Below are 25,092 nucleotides of genomic sequence, written 5' to 3'. Positions count from 1 at the left end.
TTGAATGTTAAACCATTGATGGCATCTACGTACTGCTTGTTGACATGCGGGAGGCAGTGGCTGCCCAACCCGACCTTCTGTGATCTTTGCAATTAGGCTCTTCAGTTTTTATTGCCTTGGCTTCTTTTCTTCCCTTCTGCGCTCTCTCCGCAAGACACAGTAGAAATGTTTTCACTGAATTCTGCAGGACCCCAACAAAGTGCTCTGCAGTTGGCCCAATTTCAGAAAGACACTTAAGCACATGCTATGGTGCTCTCTGCAACTTTGCTGCTTGCCTGACCAGGGCTTTTGCAAAAAGGTACTGCCTCCTATTGAGCAGGAGACTGAAGCAAGGAATTCAAACAATGGTAGACCTGTAAACACACTGTAGCCTGTTTTTCTCTGGGATGATGTAAATGCAAAGGTTAAAACAGGTCGGCCTAGACATACAGGTCAAAGTCTGTTCTTTGTTGGAAAACCCTCTGTTGAATTGGCAAAGAATGGAAAAATTACACGTTATGCTTTCTGCTTGTTTGCTAATGAGAAGGGGATTTTAACTGTTTCAATAAAACCTTCTTTTTCAACTATGGGAGTAAAATTTATTAATAAAATAAAACTGAGAACAAAGTTGTGGTATTGCTGAGTGGTTCTGTTAAAACACCCATTTCTGTGATCTGGAAAAAGTGAAGATTTTTAAATCATTTCCTCTTAAGTTCAGACAAAATCAGGATTTCAGAATAAGTTCAATGTTAGAAGTAGCTGAAACGATACGTTCTTTAATACACAATAAAACCAATGGAGTGAACCAATGTGCAGTTTGCAGTTCCACTTTAACCGTAACTTTCTAGTGTTTGTTTTAAACTAATCCTAGTATCAGTTTCTTTTTATGGTCTATTTCGCAAGATCAGATATTTGCTTTATGCATTTGTATTTTTGGGGCGTGCATATGTATTGTAGCCTTGTGATTCACACGTTTGTTTACTTTTCTCTGACAGCTATATCTCCTCTGTGCCATAATCTCTTTGCACTGTATGATGAAAACAGAAGACTCTGGTATGCACCAAACCAGGTCTTTAAGATAGATGAAAAAACATCACACCGGCTCCATTATCGAATGAGGTAAGCGCATAGTATCTGAAAAATGATTCCTTAACCATATGTAGATGCTCTAACTCTTACTGCTGAACTCACTGAAGAAGCAGGAAAGCAAAACCAAAAGCAGCAGCTTGCTTTTCACAGCATAGATAAGAGATTAACAGTAAAAGCTTAAAATGTCTCCTGATTTTTTTTCATCTTTGCTATATAACGTTAAAAAAGCCCCAGAAGTTGAAAAACCACAAGAACCTGTATCCACAAAGCTGTAGGTGACTGAACTAGCTAAAAGCTAAATTGAAAAAAGGGCTCAAAAATGTTGGTTTATTGTGTCAGTATTTTGCATGTTTCAATTTCCTTTTGAAGTGTTGAAAGTGAACTGTACTCCTACTGAAGTCAATGGGAATTTTACTATTAACTTGAAAGGAAAAAGCAACATGCTGTTGCTTTTGAAATTCTCCTCCAGGACTGTAGGGGAATTGGTGTAACCTCTCCGTGGGTGGCATGCATTAGACTGGAGAAAGCATCAGAAAATAGAAACCATTGTTCCCAGGATCTTTATCCATCATGTACCATCAGGTTGAACTTCAGGTGGCATTCTTAAAATACAGCACATAGCCTGTTGAGATTTCTGGGGCTGAATGGGTATGCCAGCCCTCATCCACTGGAAAATGAAAGCAGTAATGCTGGCAGCTGTTGAGCACTCTCACATACCCTAGCTGAAGAAAGGTTGTCCTCCTTTTAGGATTTGATAGAAATCTAATTCTGCACATTATGCTACGTTCTTTTTTATTATTATTATTTTTATTCTGACTTTTCTCCTTGCATCAATATGAGCTTTAAGTATATGATTCTGATTACGTTTGTGCCAGACTGGGATTGTTATTGTTGTTGGATGAACTGTTATGAGAAGAAAAAAAAAAAAGTCAACAAAAAGATCTTTGCTTTTCAAGTAATTATACCACTGATACCTATTTTTAGAAGAGGAAGAGGTTATTACAGTTTTTTCTTTAACACAGTCTATTAGTGGTATTAATGGCTGAACCTCAGCTAATCGCAGAGTTAAACAGCTGTGATTAAGTTTGGCAGATAAACACCATACAATAATGGAATTGAGTGACTCTAAAAGAAGCTCTGAGGACTCTAATGGCCTCTTACAGAGCATTAAGTACTCTTTCTTGCTTTAAGAGATCAGTCAGATTAACCATGTACTGGATAATAAAAAAATTTCTTGGTATAATGTGAGTCTGGGGTGTTTTCCCCTGATACTGAAATTCTTCAATGTGGTGTGCTTTTCTCAGTAAAAGAAGGTAGTATTTAAAAAATGTAGTTGTGGGAATTTAATCCTCTAATTAGAAGTATGAAGCTGGTTTTTTAACTGAGTTCTTTAAAAGTAGTTTCCGCTGTGTTTGGTGTTTATATGTTTCTATAAGTTTCTGCTTTGGGTGGGGGTTGAGAGCTCTCTCCAGGTACTCTTTCATTCCTACTGCATCTTACTTGCATGGTGGGTAACGCCACCTTCTTTAAAACTGCTTTAACAGCTCCCTCTTATAAATCTTCTTCGGCTCTTCACATCTCTATCAAACTTTAGGTATATGGGCAAAATTACTCTATGTTGAACTTCTGTTTTCTGGATTTTTTTCTGTTCTACCATTTTACACAATGAAGCTATGGAATGTGCCCTGCTTTCTGTATGTAAAAGTTCTGGTGGTTTATTTTTTTAAGCTTTGGAGTTGGCATTTGAAGTTTGGCAGGGGCGTCTCTTTTGTCAGATGTACTCCATGCGTGGAAATTGGCAAACTTTGGGCCAATAATTTGAATTTAAAGTAATTTCATATGCATTTAAGAAGAGCCTGTATGAGTTAAGCGCTAAAATCTAAATATTCCCATCTCCCTAGGAATAATGTAGTGTATTGGTGAAGTGGTATTTTTCCTTTCTTTCATTTCTGATCTATCGCGTGTCTTGGCTTGGGCATCTGAACTGAGAGCAGGGCAGAGCACTGAAAAACTATGAGCAATACATGATTGTGAAACTGTTCTCTAAATGAATATTGTTTATTCTGAGCTCTGCAAGAGGCAGAATTCCTCTTGAAAAAGGAAAATGGTCTGGGCTTATGTAACAGTGCAGTGTATTAGACTGTATGTAATCATTTAGAGACAAAATAATTTTTATATGGACAATCCACTTTCTGAAGTTTAATTATATTGTTAGAATTGATTTAGTCATCTCCTATTGTAATTATATATATTATATATATATAAAAAATGAAGGTATGTGAGTAGTTTCAAGTGCTTTTAGATGTTCGATTTTTCTCCCACTGCTGAAAGCTTTAGATTTGGTTTCTGATTGTGTGGACTTCCCATCCTCCTCCTCTCCCCATCACATCTGTGCCAGCTGGTATACTTTTCATAATACTTTAAAGGGCCTTGCTTTTCACTAGAAACTTTGAAACTAGCCCTGTATTTCTTTCACTTGCCTCAAGTTTGGGGGGGGGGGGGAAGTCTACAACATAAGAAACCACAGCATTTTGTAATATCCTGGACTAATTAGCACACCAGCTGATGGAGGAGGAGTTTAACTATTCCACAGCTGGATTGTCTTTAAGCCAGAGGTAGCAGTGTCTCTTGGCACGGAGAAGGGACCCAATACACATGTTTCTGGAAACTCTGGAAAGAAGGACTATCGGAGCCGCTATAGGTGAAAGAGGACAGCAAGTCCCACTCCAGCGTTTCCACTGCTCCTTGGCCAGATTGAATGGATGAAGTGCAAAACTGCTCTGTCCCAGGGGTGACCCGCTCGGGCTGACTCCCCAAATCCCCCCTCCCTGCTGCGGCACCCATGCCACAGGTGCCTGCCCTGGGCTAAAGTGTTCAAAAGGAGGGGTAGGTCATGCTCCTGAAACTCAGGAGCACGCCGTCTCCTTTCCAGGTCATTTGCAGGACTTCTGAATTGGAAAGCTTCTGCTCCCATTTCTGTTTGTGAAAGTGGAATAGTAATGATCTGCCTTCCACTTACCGCAAGTTCATTGGTCTCTTCAAGGCAGAGACTCTCCTTTATTTATATGGTTCCTCAAACAATGGGGCTCTAATTTTTATTGTAACTTTTAAGTGTTGTCTTAATCAGTGCAGTTTAATAGGGAAAGGAGCAAATTCTCCTCTCAATTACAAACAATACACAATACCTTGCCCATAATTATTTTCAGGAAATACCAAAAGAATAGGAGTTATTAATTTTCACTCATCTTATAAAATACAGAAACAAAGTAATTTCCTGGAGGCAGAAGGATTTGCTTTGCTTTGCTTTTTATGCTTCATCCAAAGGAGTTCTGCAGTATCTTACAGTACTTGTCAGGATTTTTTGGCATAGTTGCGTGTTGGTGTTCCTAGATACATGCTTTTGGGGGACTTAAAAAGACTTACCAAAAAGAAAGGATGGACAGAAACACTGTATGGAAAGTCTCATCTCTTTAAGAGTAATTTGATACACCATTCTTCATTTGAATGGTCAACTTACTGTACAGATAACATGTGATGAAAACACATGGTGCTGAACTAAAAGTACTAATTTTATTTTGGTCTTTGAGATCCTGACTCTGCACTGAGACTGATACACACCAATCCCAACCACTGCAGAACTGGGGCTTAATCCATGAACTCCCATTCTGGTCAGAGGCAAGTCACAAAGATATAGGCACGTATTTTAAAACACATACTTTTGCATGTGGGTTGTTCTGCACCATAATGTTCATAAGCGTTTGCCAGTTGACTTGCTGCCTTCCTGCTGTCTTCCTGTCTTCCACGACATGTCCCTTGCAGTTTTTATTGCGTTATATTTGAATTGAAACTGCTTGGGCAAGATAGTGGTTTGTTATTTAAACAGATTTCTTACTTGTAATCTCAAAAAGTGTTCATAGATTATAAGGTACTTTATCTGTTCAGCTTTTTCTTTTTCTTTCGATACAGAAAACATGTATTTCCAATTCAGGAGTTGGATATCACATGCCTCAACATTTTCTTCCTAAAACCTTAGGTTTTTTCCACTCCCTTTTTGTTTACTACTACTTTTATGTGCAGTGTCTATTAACATTCACATTCATTTGTCTTTTTCCTGTGTAAAGCTGTTTGATCTCATTTTGGTCACAAAAATTCTGAATGATTTTGATCACATATTTAGGTAGACATTAAAAGCTTTGCTGTCGAGATGTCATGGTAATGTGAAACAAATTAGGTAATGCTCACGGTGGTCACTGTCCATCAGAAATGTTGATATCACACCACCCTTTGTATTAATGCAGTAATATATATACACAATGCAATAATTCTGCATTATTTGCTTTTGCTAGTGCTGAATGCTGCTCTGGAATTAGATTGACATATTCTTCTAGAAATCATTCCTACTTAGCAGTTGGGTAAATCTGCTCTGCTGTAACCTTTTAATTGTAAGTAGTTCATGATCATGTGCAAGGCGTGAACCTCTGCAAAAGGCACATTGATTCAAACCAGATTTAATTAAACTTTACTTGATTTAAATGTTACTAGAACCCAGATAAACACAAATTTCTGGAGTAATTTAGGCAAAGATTTCTCAAAAGGTGCTAACAGAGCTTGAACTCAAAAATTTCATTAATTTTCAGTAGACACCAACTCCTTTAGCAGGTTTTTAATTAAATAGCTTTGTGTACAGATATGAGTAAAAAGCATGTTTGTCACATACACGGAAGATTTGACTGTGTCCCTTTGAAACTGGGTGATTTGAATGCATGCATTTTTCACCAGCTCCGTCCAAAACCAAAGGGAAGCAGAAATTCCGGGGGGTGAGGCATAGTGCAGTTGTTTTTCCCTGTGCCTGTAGAGGAGGAAGTCTAAAGTCTTGTTAACCCTTTAGATGAGCCATTTTATCTTGGAATACAAATGCCAGCCATTGGTTAACGCACAGTAGAAGTATTACACTGCTCAAGTAATGTCAGAGGTGATGGAAAGGTACTTGTCATCTGAGTGGTGGCTTCTTGTTTGGTGGACTGTACAGGGATGCAACAGGCAGGCAGGCATGGGATCGAGAGTTGAGTGAGATACTGTTGCGTGGAAACGCTGAAGATCTTTGACTAAATACACCATTTTTCCCCAGTTCCTCAGGCCAGGCATGCGGTTTCAGCAGTGGACCACTTAAGTTGCAACCTCAGGGCAGAAGATTGACGGATTTTGACTTCTAACTGATTTTCTTTTAGAAGATTAAAATACACATCTAATGTAAATGGAGGTTTCCCCAAAAGTTTTTAAAGTTTATTCCTCTTTTCTTGCAAGATACTACTTTACAAACTGGCATGGCACTAGTGAAAACGAACCCTCAGTGTGGAGGCATTCCCCAAGGAAGGCAAAGAACTCTTATGAGAAGAAGCTGGCACCAGAAGGAACCCCTATACTTGATGCACATTCATTAGAATACATCTTTGCACAGGTAAGAGGTTGCTTGCAAATATCTCTGCCATTGTAGTCAAACAAAAATTACTTGATCCAGTAGAAGCTGCTTTAAAGACCTATTTTCAAAATTCTGAAGTACATGTAACCTTACCTGTTAGTATTGATAAGTGTTTTCTTCATACTTCTGCGTGGTGGAGAGAATTTGCTACATGAAGAACAATCTACCCATATGCAGAACGTGTAAAGAAACTATATATCACAGTCCAAAAAGGGCTATATTTTTACAGCATACTTTCTTTTAGTATTAACTGGTTTTCGATATAAATGCTATCACCTTTTGTTTTGCAAAGCATTTGCACATAACTTTGACTTCTATAGTCCTATAGAGGAGCAGTAGCAGTATTAAAACTGACAGTATAGTGTCCTTTTAATGAGTCTTTTTTACTGCATCGTGCTAAAACATTGACTGATAAAACCACTGTCACACAGCCTGCTTACATGCAATTTTTCTTTCCTTTGGTTGTGCCTCCCACTTGTTGGCAGTACATGCAGCACGCTGGACATGGCAAGTAAGCAGTGTCCCTATTTCAGAAAGCTTGTGCTCTTGTACCAAAAAAAGGTTGTATACACACAAATGATTTTGCAAACCAGAAACTGTCTGGTTTCACCAAAGAAATGGAAAGATTGAAGTTGTTGAAGGCTTTTGAAATGAGCAAATGAAATGCACTGGAGAAAAACGTGTTTACTGTTAATTCTGAGCATAATTACTGCAGAATTTTCAGACTTTGAAATATGGTAGTGTCCTTCAGAAAAAGAGATACCATGAAGCTGCTCCAGTGAATCCTTGTTTTGTTGTGAAACCACAATAGAAGAAAATACCAAGTTTGCTACAGCTATGTGTGCATTTTAATGGTACCACTTGCATTCTAAAGTAATAGAAGCAGCAAATGTTTTTTTTCCTGCGTAATCAAACTTACACCTTGTTTTGTGTGAACATTCCTGTGTACATGCATGCAACTTTGCAAAATCACTGTTTGAAAACATGCTGTAAAACAGTTTTTTGTCCTTTTTTTTTTTTTTCTTTTTTTGAGTGTCAGCAAAAAGAATGAAGACGCCTTTTAAGTTGCAGAATGAGTAGGGACCCTGATGGATATTGTCAATGTTGCATTGAGCAGAATTTTACTTTTGGGTAATAACATTTTAAAAAAAGGCCAAACAGAAAAACACTAATGCTAGTACAAGACAACAGAAATGTCTTTGCTCTTTAGTAACCAAATATTTTTCAGACTGTCCCAGAGCCAGGCAGCTGCCACAGAGTTTGCAATCTCAGCTTTGAGATGTGGCTTAGAGACTGAGTGCATGAGGTTCATAGAGACACCAGGTGATGGAAGGCAGAGATAAAGCAGAGACACAAAGTATTTTACTGTGTACCAGAAAAAAACCCCCATGATGGTGCTAGAAGGGGACAGGGGTGGTGCTTTCTTTAGTTAATTACCAAAAAAGGGAATTTTTGGTGGCCTAATACATAAAAGAAGGGGACAGGAGTTTTGGAAGTGTTTGAGCAGTGCAGGTGTTCTCCCTGGATGTCTACACACGTTCTTGGTGAAACCCACAATGCTGTGGACTGTACGTGGGATGGATGCGCTGTGACGATCCACATGGTGATTCCACCCATTCCATAAACTGTCGTTTTAAAACACTTCTGTCAGGCGCAAATGTTGGTGTTTCTTCTCAAATCAGCATGGTTTGTGAGGTGACTAGTGCTTGCCTGTGTTTCTGTTTCACTGGTCTAAGAGAAGAATGCATCTATTGCACAGCTCTTCCCTTCTTCCCCTACCTTTTCCTGTCCCGGCTTTCAGTTTTGGGTGACTCTCCTTGCTCAAGGAGAGCTTGAGATCTCACGACATACTGCTTGCTCATAGATAAACTATGACAAATAATAAATCTGATAGCTTTCTTTTCTTGCTTCCTATTAAGGGTCAGTATGACTTAGTGAAAGGCCTGGCACCAATCCGTGATCCTAAAAATGACCAAGAGGTTCATGAAATTGAAAACGAATGTCTGGGGATGGCTGTCCTTGCAATCTCTCACTATGCCATCAAGAAAAATGTGAAGCTTCCAGAGCTTCCCAAAGATATCAGGTAGGTTGGAATAACTTCTTTGTCACTGTTGGGTCTGCAGCAATTCTCTTCCCAGAAGGGATTTTAAGCATTCTAACTTCCAGAGTCTGACTGTACAGGAGTTACAAGCTCCAACACTGCTATTGCTAAGTGGGTCTTCCTAACCTTGTCAAGAAGGATATGTATTAGAAAACCGGAATTTTTTCTTGCCTGGAGAGTATTTGAAATCTATGCAGCTAGTGCACCCAGCATACCAATGTGTTGGGTGCCGATTGACTTGCTGTAAATTCAGGGTTCTGGTTAGCTAGTTCAGAAACGGCAGTGTTGTTAAGTGGCAACCTAATGAGAAAACTGTTAGAATAAATTGTGTTATTGATTTGAGTGGGCTGTATCCATCTGACTAAAAAGCTTTCAGATAAGGTTATTATTTGAATTCCTATTGGCTATTAATGCTGTAAACCACTGCTACAGTACCAACTGCACAGTGGTTTACTGCATCTTGTTCTCTGTAGCTTTCAAAGTAAGGCAGTTGCACGTTTTAGAGAGTTAGAAGTTTAGGAGACAATGGTATTAACTCATAGCATTGTTTTTCCTTCTAGTTATAAGCATTATATTCCTGAAACTTTGAACAAGACTATCAGACAGAGGAATTTCTTAACCAGGATTCGGATAAATAATGTTTTCAAGCATTTCCTTAAAGAGTTTAACAACAAAACCATTTGCGACAGTAGTGTGTCTCCACGTGATCTGAAAGTTAAATACTTATCAACGATGGAGACCTTGACTAAACATTATGGAGCAGAAATTTTTGAGACTTCGTTTTTGCTGATTTCATCTGAGAATGAAATAAATATATTTAATTGTGGAGACAGTGAGATCCTCCCACTATATGAAGTCATTGTAACAGGAAACAATGGAATTCAGTGGAGGCTCAAGCCAAATGTAAGTATCCCTTGATAAATGGGAATTAGAGATTGCTTTTGGGGGCATAACAACTGTTAAAAAAATGGTCATGATCTTCAGACACTGCAGATCAGCTTTTTATTGAAAGGACTTCTTTCATAGGATTATAGGGTTATGCAGGTTGGAAGGGACCTCAGGAGGTCTCTAGTCCCAACCCCCTGTTCAGGGTTAGCTTAGAGATCAGACCAGGATGCTCAGGGCTTTATCCATTCTGGTCTTGAAAACTTCCAAGGATGGACACTGCACAACCTCTGTGGGCAACCTGTTCATCAGGAAAATTAAAGATTGTACTATATCTGCCAGACCAGACACAAGTTTTGAAAGATTAATGTCTGTGGAGGCCTTTATGGTTTGGTGCTCTGTCTTGATAATCAAAGTCTGATAATGCTTTTTCTGTATATGGCACCCCAGGTGCCATGTTTGCTCATACTCATAGACTTTTCATGAATAAATTAAAATATAGTGACATTAAAGCTAAGCTTTCTCACATCAGTGATATTTTATATGTTGCTCCTTGTGTCAGTGCTGCTAATTGAGGTCACTTTGGTTAATCTCTTCTGTACTTTGCATACATAAATATTAAATATGCTCTAAGTTTGAAGGGGGTTATGGCATATTCTACAGTTTTTCTCCACATATGATATTGAACAAATAGACCTCTTTTTGCTTGCCTCAGTTCCCCACAGTGATGAGAACCCTGCTGATAGTTATCTTTTGTAGCATAGAAAGCATTGTGCTTCACTTCATTTAGATGTAAGCTAACTATCTCTCTCTATCTCTGATGGAGAATTTCTGTTTTAAATGATAATATTAATGGGAGGGGAGGGAAGGAAGAGCTGCTATTTGAGCAGAAAAGCTTGCAAGAAGTGCAGCCTGTTTCTTGTAAGGCTCCTGTTTCTGCTTATTTATAGATTATATTTATTTAAATGCCTAAGCCAAAGATTTTCATCGCAGTGAGAGCCTTTCTGTGACTAGCAGGAAGCTTTGCTCAGCCTGAACATTTACCTTTTTAAAATAAGTAGTTCTTAGTAATTTTTGACCTGTAAGATGCTCAGCTTCATGTGGTCTGCATGCAGAATTTCATCTGCTGTCGGCAGTTCAGGCATGCAGTGCGAGATGAATGTGGCTCTTGCCTTTGGGCTGAGCTCTGAGAGAGCATTTCAAGTACATAATTTAGAAATCTCAGCAGAACCCTTTCAGCCTTGTACTGCTACTAAAGTTATTGCTAGAATACCGAGAGAGAGGTAAGTTACCCAGCTAATGACTGGTTTCTTTTATCCTCATGAAAACTGTCTTATGGACTGTTCTTTACTGAAGTATATCCTTGCAATACAGACACACTGAACATGTAAATGAATTGATGATGGGTGCAAAAAGCATTCAAGAATAAAATAGCTGGATGGACTTGGCATGAATTTTTGGTTTAGTGTAAAAACACTGTGCTAAAAAAATATGGTTTTATTAGTATACTTTAATCTAAAATGTATCTGCAGTCTGTACAGACAGAGAAAGAGAAGAAGAAAAAGTCTGATGGCAAAAACAAAAAGGATGAAGAAAAACAAAAAATTCGAGACTTATGGAACAATTTTTCCTATTTTCCTGAAATCACCCACATTGTCATCAAGGAGTCTACAGTTAGCATTAACAAGCAGGATAACAAAAGGATGGTAAGAACCAAACCTTGGATAAGTTTCCTTCCCATGGGAAGCTGTAGTGACACAGTGTTGTTGGGCAACAGGTGACAACCTCCTTGAGGAACATTTTCTAATGGGACTCTTAAGTAACAGTTTAATATGCTGTCCTCAACACTGTACAAATGCAAAACCACTAGTTAGAAGGGCAGTGAGTTGGTGAGCATGGTTGCTTTTCTAGACTTGTTACTGCATACCACCGGTGCCTGGTGGCTCCTTGATATGCTTCTTGGCCTGTGGCCTTCCTCTGAACAGCTTGGATAGCCAAAAGCAGCATCAAGAAAGAGGAGTTCAGCAAGGATGGCAGAGGGTGAGGACCTGGGAGGGTGGGAGAGGAGAGTTGGTTTATAGATACCCAGTTCTTCTTGCTGTGGGCTGCCAGCTGTTAGAATTTGGAAAGGAGCTGCCAGAGTGCCCTTGGCTTTAAATCCAACATGACTGCCCCAGTCGTGAATTTCTGGTGTTGTACAAAGCCTGGCACAGGAGTTTGCTGTACAGATCTAATGTAGGATTACAGCAGAATATAAGTCATGCTGGAGAATGGAATTTTCTAGCCAGTAATGAGTGGGGAGGATAGAGGATGGTTAGGGTTGGTTTCCTAAATGTATATGGTTTTCTGTCATAGCTTTCTGGACAATTTTTTAGCCACTTCGTGCAAAAATTGCTGCATATGAAAACATTCCTGAAATGTTTTAGTGGAACTGTAAGAATTCTTGACTAAAATATCTTTTTGGTTTAGGAATTAAAACTATCCTCACATGATGAGGCCCTGTCATTTGCATCGTTGATAGATGGATACTTCAGACTTACAGCAGATGCCCACCATTATCTCTGCACAGATGTGGCTCCCCCACTGATTGAGCACAACATAAAAAATGGATGCCATGGTCCCATTTGGTTAGTAAAATTTTATTTTTATATTTTTTATTTTTCCACTGGAATAGTTAGTCCTCTAATACTACTGCATATTGAATCCATTGAGGAAATCTGACATTTGGAAGGTTGTTAGTTCAACAAAATGTTGTAGAATAACTTAATTTTTCCATATAACCATTAGAAAAAAAATCACTAATTCTCTCTACATCAACTTACTCATCTATAAAACCAGTGTTTCCTCACTATCAGAGTATTTTGAGCCTTACTTCACTAATAGCTATAAAGATCATTGTCAGTTGAACAGATGGGAATATTTTAGGTAAACAGAGTTGAACTGTATCTACACTGGCACTGGGAGTCCTTGGATGGAGGCACAAAGCCCTTGTTTTTTTTAAATAGCTAAAGCAATTATTTTCCCTTCTGCCCACATTTTTGGCTTTTCCTTTTATGTTTGAAGATGCAATATGTAGAAAACTGAGAGCTTACGTGCACACTGTGTTGGATGTGGAATTTCCCCATTAAGCATGCTAAGAGCTTAATAAAATTTTCTTCCCTTGCTCTTTGGCAGGTAAATGTGAGTGTGTGTAATGCACACAATTAAATAATTTTTTAATAATAATATAAATATTTCTAAGTTGCTGTTACTCATTTTTGTTGCAAATATAGGATTACTCTCCTCTGTATTTACTAATAATAGATTTTGGGTGCAACTGCTCATTTGTTGGCTTTCCTCATTTGTGCATTGACTCTTTCAGCACGGAATATGCCATCAACAAACTGCGACAGGAAGGGAATGAAGCAGGCATGTATGTGTTGAGATGGAGCTGCACGAACTTTAACCACATTCTCATGACAGTGACTTGTTTTGAAGGCTCAGAGGTACGTCAGGTGTGGCACTCCCAGCAGTCATTCGATAATGAGCTAAAGACTAGCAGCTCCCTGTAATCCGTGTTGATATATTTATGTTCTTTAGGGCAGACATCTTTGATAGCTGATGCAGCAGAGGGTCGATGCTTGTACTCACAGCTTCATTTTCCCTGGAATCCTGGGCTATCTCTACAAATCTACTGTATCTACAAATATGATTCACTACATCCAGAATATTTCCATTCATAGCGATAAAACTGTGCATGAACATGATTGAAATGAAGCTTTTTAAACTCATATAGCGTAAGAATGGCATACAGAATTTGTCACTGCAACTTACCTAATGTTTCTTGAACGTGGATTTAATTACATGAATGTATTTCTACTGACACGCTGTAAAAGAATAGCACATGAGGACAGTTGCCTTTACACATAGAGCACCACAGAAGGGGACATACACACAGTTAGCTAGTGGAACATATTTTGTGAAAGATGAGTGATAAGTAAAAGCTCATGTGGTGGGATAGGGGTGAGAACCCGTTAGAAGTAGAAAAGAAGAATGCAGCAACTGCACAGAAGTTTGAATTTTACTGACCCCAGCTGGAAGTCTGCAGCTGACTTGCTAGTTTGGGGAAAATATTCAAAGTGTTCACACAAGAATAATAATAGGGTAAAGACATATAAACTGTTTTCCTTCTCTTAGAAAAAAATGTTGTTATTAAAATGTATTAGAGTCAATTATGAGATCAAGAAGGGTCATTTCAAACAAGAAATGACAAAATGATGAAAAAAACATCTTGGAAATAATAGTAATCTCTTAGCATTGATATTTGGTCATCTTCTGTAGACATTTGCAAAAAAAATCCCTGTATGATCAACACTGTCTTCTAACAGACAGGGCAACCGAGGCATTGAAACAAGAAATTAATTTTGTCTTGGAAAAAATTCAACCTCATTGGGAGGCTTAGAGAGGAAAGAGGTGATGGGAAGCTGCAGTATGGTGGAGGTGAGGAAGCAGTAGAGGGTAGAACTTGAAAGGGAATGGGCTTGAGATAGAGAAGTACAAAAGTTCAGTCATTCTTCCTCAGTACATTTGAATGAAACTGGGAGGTTTGAACAGCAGCCTGAAATCTTGTTTCACTTGCTGAACAATCTGGGTTGTGAAAGGGAGTTTTGCTATTTTTAAGTTGAGATTTTGAAACCGTGATCCAGATTCTGCAGTTCTTGACCAGGTGAAGAGAAAATTCCTTCTGAAGAGTCGGAGCTTCTGCATACTCTCAGGCTCTGCAGAACACAGAAGCTGTAATTGGACTTGTTAGATGGTTACATCTTTATGTTGCTGCTCTTCCACTCTATTATGAGCCTTCCTGGGACTGAAGGTTATGGGAATTTTAGGGCCTTTTTCTACTTCATTGGAGTTTGATTAGAGGACACTAGCTTAGGAACAAGTGATTAACTGGTACTACATGTAATTTCAAAGGCTTCTGGAAAGCCTTTATGGCTTTAAAACATCCTTTCACTTTAATGATTATATTTTGCTTGCTTTTTTTTTCCCCCCTTTTGCCCCCTAATAGCAGATGATAAATAATTCAATCCAGTACAAGAACTTCCAGATTGAGGTGAAGAAAGGCGGGTACTTCCTACATGGTTCAAGCAAGTCTTTCTCATCCTTAAAAGAGCTGATGGATCACCTGAAAGGACAAATACTTCGGACAGACAACATAAGCTTTACACTGAAGAGGTGCTGCCAACCAAAACCACGAGGTAGGTAGTCTCCTTTAAGAGAGGCAACAAACTTTGTTGTTGAAAGGAGACAAACTCCAGAAATAGCTGGCATTCTTAGTGTCTTTGGTTTGCTCTGTATTCTTGTGTGAAGCTCTTTTGTCACTTAAAAAATTATATATAAAGTTTCTTCCTTCTCTGTGGAGGAGGTGTCTTGCCAGAAAGCAAAAGCAAGTGCTGTGAACAAGGTTTTAGGGGTTTCCTTTCAATGTTACAAGCTCAGCACAGGATGCTCAGGGGGCTGGTGCTTCTCATGAGCCTTGTTTGCGTGAACTCTTCAAACGATGGAAAAGTTCTGGTTTCCCTTTTTGCACCTAAACAGCTGGCCCTGCAGTATTGATGACAGAGGTGGAACTCTAGATTTGTTTAGAAAGAAAATGTCACAGCTGACTCAGAGTCATGGGCTGAAACACTGCGGCGAAGTAGGGACTATATAAGGTTCTTCCTTTGCTCCACTGAGTCACGTATGCCAGGCAGTGCTGCCATGCATCATGTTGCATTCCTCTAGCAAAGGAGGGTTGTAGCCTGCAGTGGTTATATGGCAAACTTCAGTTTGAAGCTTGTTTGCTGTCATTATGAGCTGTTGTTTACTGTTAGAAGCAGCAGGGAGGGCTTGGTCTGCAACTGTTAGCAAGCAGAACAGCCTTGCAGTCAGTAAGGTCAGATTTGAGAGGGCTGGGACAATTGTGCATTTGTTAAACTGTTAATGCCAACACTTACTAAAATTGTTTGCTATAAACTACAAGTGTCTTGCAGCTGAATTTTGTATGAAAGAGGAAACACACTGGCGTGATTGTGTTGATCAGATAATGGTTTCCTGTTAGAATAAGGGGAATAACTGAGCTGTATTAATTACCTGCTTGTTCTGATGGTTTTTGGAGGAGAGTACTCTGTAGATAGACACAGAGCTTATCAGCACTTTGAATAACATCGGTAATTGTCTGGAGCGCGGAGAGATTATACATTTTGACATTTTGATTACATTTTGACAGCTGTATTTGGGATAAAATAAAATGGGTCAAGGAGTTGACTGCCTACTTCAGCTTTTCATTGGCATTAGTTATAATGGGATCCAGTGCATTATCTGTGCTGTTTCCTGTTCTGTCTCTTCCCTGTTTTGTTTTGGTCTTTTTCCTTTGTTTTGAATCTACTTAATCGGTTATTCACAAAGAAGTTTAGGGGATGCAGAAATAAAGCAGTTTTTCTAGTGTATGGTTCATTACTTACTGTTTTCAGAGTGCCAGATCATGGTTTAGCCCCGACGCACATGTTCTGCTCACAGTAATGGGAAGGCCAGATGCATGCAGACATCTAAAACCATTGTATCGTAATAAATAACGCCTGCTGTCAAACACAGGAAGACAAAATTAATGTGCAAGGCTTTTGGATCTAACCATGCCTCTCCCTGACCAGAAGCAGTGGGGAGCAAGTACTGGCCTTTTGAGTCTTTTCCTTCTGTTCATTTCCCATTCCCTAGTTTAATTCCAGTGCTCTGGAAACAAACTGTTAGTTTTTCCCAGAGCGCAAGGAATTTTCAAGGAGGTAAAGAGAGGACATGAGACTCCAGCTACCCCTTACCCATCTGCACACCGGGAGACATACCTTTTGGCAGGAGGGAGTGTAGGTACAGCAGAGGTATTGCCTCTTTCAGTCCGGGGTATTCCTCTGTGCAGTAAGCACTATTCAGTTTCTTAATGTCAGCCCCAATATGGCTAATATTAACATTGTATATGTAATATAAAATAGGTAGCTCTGCTGTAGTGAATTCTTTGTTGAATGATGGAATAGAAGTTACATGAGTAGAAGTGAAATCAAAGTTTCTTCTTTCTCCCTCCTCCTCATTCATTTGGGGATTTACCTTGCAGTGAGCATATACAGTAGTGCTATTGACTGAGAAAGGTGAATGCAGTTATCTTTGAAAAGTCTTAAAAAATATTTTCTCTCCCTGCCTTCCAGAAATCTCCAACTTGCTAGTTGCAACCAAGAAGGCGCAGGAATGGCAGCCTGCTTATCACCTAGGGCAGCTGAGTTTCCATCGAATCCTCAAGGAAGAAATCATGCAGGTAGGAAGCTGCTGACCTGTGCTTCTCTCTTGTAATCAAAGTGTGGCAGTACACTGTACCTGGTCAAGTAATACAGAATCACCCCATTCTGGCTGGTTCTTCCACTCCCATTTCTCCTCGCCAAAACTTAATTTGAATCTTTATTTGTATTAAAGCCTCCTATTGCAGAATGTAAATGTTTATATGTCCTTGTGTGGAAAAAGAAGAGAAGCTCGGCAGTAATGCCTTTCACTATATTCAAATTGATATTTGAGCAATTTTCTAATGTCTGTGGAAAGAGGTGCTTCTAAGGTCATTCTTAAAAAAAAAAAATCATTAAAGTCTAAGAGCTGTTTTTCCTAGCTAATTTGTTGCTAAATGTGGCTGTATTGTTTAAAGCCTGAAATATCAGAGAAACAGGTAAAATGAGGTTTTAAGATAATATCCTACAGTAAAAAAAAGGCTGAAGTATTCAAAAGATCTGAAGAGCCTTAGCATTCAAAATTTTATGTTCCAAACTGATTTAGCACCCAAATTTTCTGACAGTTGTTTGCAGTTAGTGATGCGGGTGACCTGAATAAACTTAAAAAAACCACACAGTGGCTTGAATGCACAAATCGCATTTAATGTTTCTAAGAAACCTGAGCTCTTAAATCGTGCAGTTAGCTTCTTCAGTTAAATAAAAAGTTTTGGGTTTGTTTTTTTTTGTTGTTGTTTTTTTTTTTTTTAAATTGCATCACTGACTGGGGAGGACAGATACGGATTATGTTAATTGTTTTTTGATTGGTATATTTACAGTCAGCATGCAGGCTTCCTGCAAAAATACCTGAAGGCGGAATCCTCTGTTATTTAGGAGGAAATTGCTTTCCCAAACAAAGCGTTCCATTGAAATATTACTTCCTCTAACTTTTGGAAACACATTAAAGATTGCCTCAATAGCAGCTTATTGTAAATAAGAAATGAGTTATTATTTATTCATTTGGTGTTTAGTCTAATAATGTTAAATCACACTGAACATGTTTGATGTTAATGGAGATGTGATAGCCCTTTAACATCAAATGAATTTACAGTGGTGAGTATGCGTAGAGACCACTAAAGCAAAGAATAACATGCTGTCATTGGTTTCTCACTGTAATAATTTTAAGTCTATATGTAGCTAGATCAAGTGGAGGACTAAGTCCACTCTCTACCTGTAGAGGCAGAATAGAGCGCAGATTCAAGTATTTGTGTAAATCTACTCTTGTTTGCTTTATGTCTTGGTTTGGAAAATACATGGTGTGTTATGTCTTAGGGCGAGCATCTTGGAAGAGGGACGAGAACACAGATTTACTCAGGGATTCTCAACTACAAAGATGATGAGAATGAAGGATATCAAAATGAAAAAGAGATTAAAGTCCTCCTCAAAGTCTTGGACCCCAGCCACAGAGACATTTCTTTGGCAAGTTTTTTCCTTTTTATCCATTGTACTACAAATACTGGGCCTCACCATATTGTACATGATTAACTATGAAAAGCCTTTAGAAAAAAGGGGTTGTGTATATAGTAAGGGAATGGGAAAACGCTGAAGGTATATCTCACCGTTTTAGGCAGTCAAATCCATCCTCGACCAGCATTTTTGAGCTACTTGGTAAGCTGATCTCATTAGACAGGCAGCAGTATCAGGTGTGGCTGGAGCACGGCAGTGCTCACTTCCAGCCTGCGCGCGTGCAGACCATAGCGCAAGGAAAACAGACGCAGCCCTTGCTGTGGTACGAAACGCACCATCACACCCATACCCCAGGTCACTTCTGCCTCGTGTGTTGGGCTGTGAGTCTGTCACTGACACGGCCACAGGCAAGTTACTCGATCTGCATTTTGCTAAAACATCTAGTAAGAGAGGCTAACGTGTCACACAGGGGATGCTAAGACCTCATATATGCATGTCCGCAGGAGTGCAGGGAAGAGCCCTGTTTGCTTACATGACCTAGCGAACACCATCTCTAACAGCACTCCGCTGCCCCATTACTACAGCGGGATGGCACATCCCTGCCATTGTTGAGCCCTTATGTTATTAGAAAACACAGCAATCTTTTGCAAATGTTTTTGTTACTTGATGCTCTGTATTTGTTAAACGCTTGGATGACTTGCCACAATGACCAGCAGTTTAATGGCTAACCTCTTTCCCTTCCTAACAGGCGTTCTTTGAAACGGCAAGCATGATGAGGCAGGTGTCTCACAAGCACATCGTCCTCCTCCATGGAGTCTGCGTCCGTGATGTAGAAAGTGAGTTCAGCGAACATCTCTCGAGGCAGCACGCTTAAGCAGCGGGCTTGGTAGGGACAGGGCAGCCGTTCAGTTCAGTGCTAGCAGCATGGGGGGAGATGGAGTTAGCAGCTGCTGCCTCTTGATTTTTTCAGTCCAGACAGAAGTGGAATTGGAACAGCAAGGCAGCTGCAAAGTCCTTTCTGCTAACAAGTTTCCTCTTCCAATGCTGTCTTTGAGTAAGTGCCTTACAGGATGATTCCTTGAGGTCGGCATGCCAGAGTGATAGTGGTAGTGTCAATACAAACCAGCCTTCTGGCAGAGGTTATTTCCCTGGGAAGGCTCTGCCCTGGGGTCTTTGAAATGCTTTGTTCCAGGTTTACTGTTCGCTTACTACATAAAGCCACTCTTCTCTGCCTTTTAATTTGGACTCTGAGCACTGAAATGAACTTTGAGGAAGGTGAAATAAAGAAATAAAGACATCTTCTAACCACCTTGCCTGGGGCAGGGGAAGATGGTAATAGGCCTGTTAAGATTACTCTGACAGCAGTTACTGCAACACTGACTTTATGCATCTGCCCTTGTAGATATCATGGTTGAAGAGTTTGTTGAATTTGGGCCTCTGGATCTGTTTATGCATCGGAAGAGCGAAGTTCTGACAACTCCTTGGAAATTCAAAGTTGCCAAGCAACTTGCAAGTGCCCTAAGCTACTTGGTAAGAAGTTGTTGGTAGTTGTGGTTTTGGTTTTCAGCTTGGAGTATTTTTATAATGATCCCCTATGCTGTAGGTATATTTGAGCACTTACAGAGCACAGCTAGCTCACTGCACTCACTATTCTTTTCCTGCCTTACTGTAGGAAGATAAAGATTTGGTACATGGAAATGTGTGTACTAAAAACATCCTACTGGCAAGAGAGGGAATTGACACGGAATATGGTCCTTTTATAAAGCTGAGTGACCCAGGAATACCAATAACTGTGCTGTCCAGACAAGGTATGGTACAGGAATCAGATTTCTCTTTTCAGTGTGGTGGGGAAGAGGAAAGGAAGAAACACCATTTATACCAGCTAGAACTGGCTCTAGTATAGAAGCGATCAGCTTTCATGAATCTGAATCTGAAAACTACACAGAAGTAAAGGAGCGTTGCTGACTTTGGGTGCTTACTGTATTCATTTCTCTTAAAAAAAAATCATGTTAAGTCTAGTGAGATAATATAGAAGGAATCTCAGTTTCTGGATGGCTCAAGGCATGAGCTTGTAAAAGCCACGGAGTCATCCTTCTGAGAGCAGGGATTTGAGAATCAAGATTTCCCTGGAACTGGACAAATACTGTAGCTTTAGTTTATTTTAGTTAAGCAGCTATTAGAAAAGAATAATTAAGTTACAAGGCTGGTTTTTTAGTCCTTTGATATTAACTCTAAAATACATTGATTCTGTGTTTTATCTAAGAATGTGTTGAGCGAATCCCCTGGATTGCACCTGAATGTGTTGAAGACTCCAAAAATTTGAGCATTGCAGCAGATAAGTGGAGTTTCGGTACAACACTGTGGGAAATCTGCTATAATGGAGAAATACCGCTGAAAGACAAGACGTTAGCAGAGGTAAAACTATGTTATGTAAACTTTACCTTGGCATCTCAGATACATCCTCTTTGGCACTTCAGTTTCTGTACCCAATCTGAGTTATTTTCAACTTACAGGAGAACCAGCTCAGCTGGACTTGATAAGGGGCCGATCCACCTAAATTGCCACAGGCTGCAGCAGGAATTCTTGTACTTACTACAAAAATTGCTAATTACTGCTTCAACCTAACCTTGTTGGGGATTTTCAAAACTCAGCATAGTAACAATTAATCAGAACTTCTGATGCTCTCACACCTGTCCTTTTCTAAGCCCTGTGTCCAGTTATAAGCTGACTGAGGTTCCGCTTAAAAGCAGCTAGGTTATTCTGTTATTGCTTGTTTCTTTGGGACATTGGTTCAGAACTAGTCTCCTGTGGGACGCCATTATTATTCATTCTGAACTAAAAAAAATTTAAATCGCCTTCTGCCTTACTGCTGGCAGTTTCTCTTCATTACTGCTGGAGTCCCTCAGCATATGTTCCAAATGTGCATTTTCTCTCTTGAAGTTTTGCTGTGTTGGGAAGGCAGTGGAGCAAGGCAGCTGCTGCTCGTCTGAAGGAAATGACTGAGTACTTGAGTCACTGCCCAAGTTGTTTTAACAGGAGGTAGCTGAAAGGAACTTGCTGCCCTGGCTACAGTCCGCTTCCTGCATGTGGCAGACAGCCGCGGTGGTTCTGCAGAGCTTAGAAAATGCACAAGCCCACCCTCATCCCATCTGCCCCGAAGCTGGTACCTTCTCAGGGGCTGTGAAGAGCAGCCAGTGTTGTGGTGTTTCCTTGGCAAGCATTTCCACTCAGTCATTCGTCCCAGGGCGTAAATAACGTGGCAAACCTGTTAGAAAAATAACTTCTGAAAGGTGAAATCTTCAGCACATTTTAGAAAGTTCATGTGTTCTAAGTGGTTGCTCCGAAGTACACCAGATTCCGCACAATAATGATTCTCTACTGTTGGGAGATGGTTTAGAGATGCTGAAAAGGAGGATTTCCTTGGCAAAGTTAAGTAAAGGTTCACAGTGAGTTAAGGACCGAACGGTCACATCTTCTGATGTAGAACATGGGTTTATTAAGTTAAAAGCTAAAATTCATGCCAGAGTTTTCATTTGTGCCTTACAGAAGGAGAGGTTCTACGAGGGGCATTTTGTGTTGGCAACACCATCTTGCAAGGAACTAGCGGACCTGATGAAACAGTGCATGAACTACGACCCCCATCAGAGACCCTTCTTCAGAGCGATCATGAGAGACATCAACAAACTGGAGGAACAAAGTAAGGCATGGTCTTGCTTATCAGCTGGAGGGAGGGGTAAGGAAGGCTGATTTATTTGGCTGAGTTGGGCACCTTACAGCAGCATTCTTCTGTGTGGTTGTATTTACAGGAGTGTGTTGTGTCCCTACAACAATTGAACTAACCCTTTCTATAGACGAGTGCAAATAGGATGCGAGTGTTTAATTCATACTGAATGTGTGGCTTAAGTTGTGTTGGTGTTCCTGCCGGTTCATTCGATGGTCCCTATTTTATACAGCAGCTTAAGATGGTTTCAGGACAATCTTTGAGCTCCATGAGATTTCCATAGGACTCCCTTGACCGAAGCAGAGCATTAACACGGATAACTCTGCTTCCTGGTTAATTTTATGTTGAAATTACGACAGAGCAACTAACAGACGCTCAGTGTGTAGTAAGGGTAGAACTTGACTTTGCACACCTAGTAAAAATAATCACAGAAGCTGAATAACTACTGCAGGGTGGGAAGTATGTCGAGAGAAAACTGAATCAGAATCTGGAAGAAGACCCAGTGAGCAACCTACAAAGTGAGGAAGATCAGCAAGTGATAGACTGGCACGTACAAATGGAAGGAATTCCCTGTCAAGAAGTAGGCAGGATTTAAATAAGAAAAGCTGTGACAGTAGGGATAGACACACTCTAACAGCGGCAGATTGGAAGTGAGCAAGGATGCCTTGAAGTGTCAAGACCAAGATGTTCTTGCAGGAATCTGACCTGGGACTTTTTTTTTTTTTTCCACGCCCAGATCCCGATATTGTCTCAGAGAAGAAGCCCTTTACAGAGGTTGATCCCACACTCTTTGAAAAACGATTCTTGAAAAGAATCCGTGACTTGGGAGAGGTAAGAGGAATGTCAGATACGGAACGCGGATAAGTGTTCCTGTGTGTATACACAGCTGTGTGTGCTTCCTGTGTCACGACAGGAAGATGTGAATCGTAAATGCCTAGAATAGCGCATCAGCGACACTATGGTAAGTCAGTGTTGTGTTAAATAATGCTCTCCCTTCTTTTACAATTAGGGCCACTTTGGAAAGGTTGAACTCTGCAGATACGATCCAGAAGGCGACAATACAGGGGAGCAAGTGGCAGTTAAATCGCTAAAGCCAGAGAGTGGAGGGAATCACATCGCTGATCTCAAGAAGGAAATAGAAATCTTGAGGAACCTTTATCATGAGAACATTGTCAAATATAAGGGAATTTGCACAGAAGATGGTAAATCTTCATGTAGAATGTTAAAAGTATACACTAAAAGTATAAGGCGTTTTGTTTAAAGATGAAGCATTTTAAAAGGCAAAACAGTCTTAGTTCAATCTTACAGGTTTAGATCTCTTTCTTCATGGAAGAAGCAGCAATTTATCTCTGAAGTCCTCCTCCTGCGTTGCAGCTGGGTCATAACCCTGTAAACTCAGAGGTCATTATTAGAAGCATACGTTACTATTCACAGAAAAAAGTTCTATTGCCTTGTATTTTTTCCATTTGCAATAGTGATTGTTTTAAGCCAATATTTAAAAACCTCAAGAACTTGAAGTTCAGTAACTATCCTGCCTGGGATAGATTCTCCTCTGTATTTGTTCAGTGACTGATAATGGGAGTTAGCCCACAGCCTGGCCATGGTCACGCAATACTTACAAATGCTTCTACAAAAGTTAGTGGTGTTAATGACATAAGAAGGGTCATGTGTCTGCAAATTAAACACACACTCTTTTCTTAGGAGGAAGTGGGATTAAACTCATCATGGAATTTCTTCCTTCTGGGAGCCTAAAGGAGTATCTCCCCCGGAACAAGAACAAAATCAATCTCAAACAGCTTCTCAGATACGCGGTTCAGATCTGCAAGGTGAGCCTGGCACCAGAGCCTTCCTGCAACTCTGCTGTTTGATTAGTTTAATATTTAATTTAAGGGGGGGGGGGGCAGGAAGAGAGGCTTGCTTGCTGAACAAACCCATTCTCCTTGCTTTGTCCCCAAGGACCTGAATCCTAAAGCAGCCTTTCCCGTGCTGCAGGTGCTGCTGGCACAAAGATCAGCAAGGGAATAATCACTAGGTTCCCTTTCCATAAAAATTTACTATGAGAAGTTGTCCCTGCTGCAGAGCTGGAAGTATTAGGAGGGAGGACGGCATTTAGAAAGGGTGTGTTGGCAAGAGGGAAGGACCACTGTGTCAGTCTAAGGCGAGGGAGAGATGCGAGTGCAGCGAGGCCACGTGAAGCAGTGTGCTTCCTGCAAGAGACTGTGGTCTTGTGATTACGGTGGCCCAGGCAGTTATAAGAAGCGTAGAGACATCTGTCAGTTTCAGCAGCACACAAAGGAACTGCTGCTGTGGAAAGAAGGGTCTGAAGATGGTGGCTGCTCAGCTGAAAATTAAAAAGCACAGAGCAGAAATAACAGTCTGAACAGATGAGGAACCCACAGGCAGAGTTTAAGGGGTGAGGGGGTGTCAGAAAAGGACCCTGGAAAGTGCCAACAGATGGAGAACCTGCCGCGGGAAACCTGGGTAGGGTATTGCCATGTGAACGAGGGAGTGACTGAAGTACTGGAGAAACTAGCGTAAAAGGCTTTCTTCTTTCTTAGGGGATGGACTATTTGGGCTCCTGTCAGTATGTCCACCGTGACTTAGCAGCAAGAAACGTCCTTGTTGAAAGCGAGAACAGAGTGAAGATTGGAGACTTTGGTCTCACCAAAGCAATCGAGACCGATAAGGAGTACTACACAGTCAAAGATGACCTCGACAGCCCTGTTTTCTGGTAGTAACTTATAACTCATTTTCTTTAACCAGACTGTGCAGCAGAATAACATGTCTGCTCCTGTAGACTTAGGCTTTTAGGTGTCCTGAAGATTTTCCTGTTTTGGAGCAAGGAAAAGGCACCCAGTATACTATACTTGTCTGCTCTTGTGCCGTTTATTTCCTCCTGCGCTTGAATGATCCATTTTCCCACAATTTTGTTATTGGTCTCCTTTAGTTTCACAGTCACTTGCTATGTAACAGTTGTACCTTATTTACCACTTCTGTGGCATCCCAAGCCCTATGGGCACATTAGTTTATATCTAAGGACTCTATAAATGCAGAATGTGTTAGTTTGCTTGCTTTAAATGCGTATGGGTTGTGCATGTATGAGTAGAGCTGTGCA

The 25,092-nt window shown here is 40.2% G+C and overlaps 1 protein-coding gene across 3 annotated transcripts in view; it reads left to right on the top strand.

The window, feature by feature from the left end:
- Positions 1-25,092, top strand: part of JAK1 (Janus kinase 1) — a 63,594-nt gene that overhangs the window by 35,130 nt on the left and 3,372 nt on the right. For 2 of the 3 annotated variants that reach the window (XM_075037293.1, XM_075037294.1), the window contains exons 4-22: positions 975-1,098; positions 6,373-6,526; positions 8,467-8,630; positions 9,209-9,551; positions 11,066-11,239; positions 12,003-12,160; positions 12,895-13,018; positions 14,581-14,770; positions 16,745-16,851; positions 18,122-18,268; positions 19,005-19,092; positions 19,659-19,786; positions 19,929-20,064; positions 20,520-20,671; positions 21,803-21,953; positions 22,714-22,808; positions 22,987-23,179; positions 23,679-23,803; positions 24,536-24,708. In XM_075037293.1, the coding sequence (XP_074893394.1) occupies positions 975-1,098; positions 6,373-6,526; positions 8,467-8,630; positions 9,209-9,551; positions 11,066-11,239; positions 12,003-12,160; positions 12,895-13,018; positions 14,581-14,770; positions 16,745-16,851; positions 18,122-18,268; positions 19,005-19,092; positions 19,659-19,786; positions 19,929-20,064; positions 20,520-20,671; positions 21,803-21,953; positions 22,714-22,808; positions 22,987-23,179; positions 23,679-23,803; positions 24,536-24,708 (2,926 nt within the window). The remainder of the gene's footprint in view (positions 1-974; positions 1,099-6,372; positions 6,527-8,466; positions 8,631-9,208; positions 9,552-11,065; positions 11,240-12,002; positions 12,161-12,894; positions 13,019-14,580; positions 14,771-16,744; positions 16,852-18,121; positions 18,269-19,004; positions 19,093-19,658; positions 19,787-19,928; positions 20,065-20,519; positions 20,672-21,802; positions 21,954-22,713; positions 22,809-22,986; positions 23,180-23,678; positions 23,804-24,535; positions 24,709-25,092) is intronic. The other variant, XM_075037296.1, reaches the window with a different exon arrangement.

Source organism: Buteo buteo, chromosome 10 (assembly GCF_964188355.1).
Source record: "Buteo buteo chromosome 10, bButBut1.hap1.1, whole genome shotgun sequence".
NCBI lineage: Eukaryota > Metazoa > Chordata > Aves > Accipitriformes > Accipitridae > Buteo > Buteo buteo.
The sequence above is the reverse complement of the archived record's forward strand: the minus strand, read 5'-3'. Positions and strand labels throughout refer to the sequence as shown.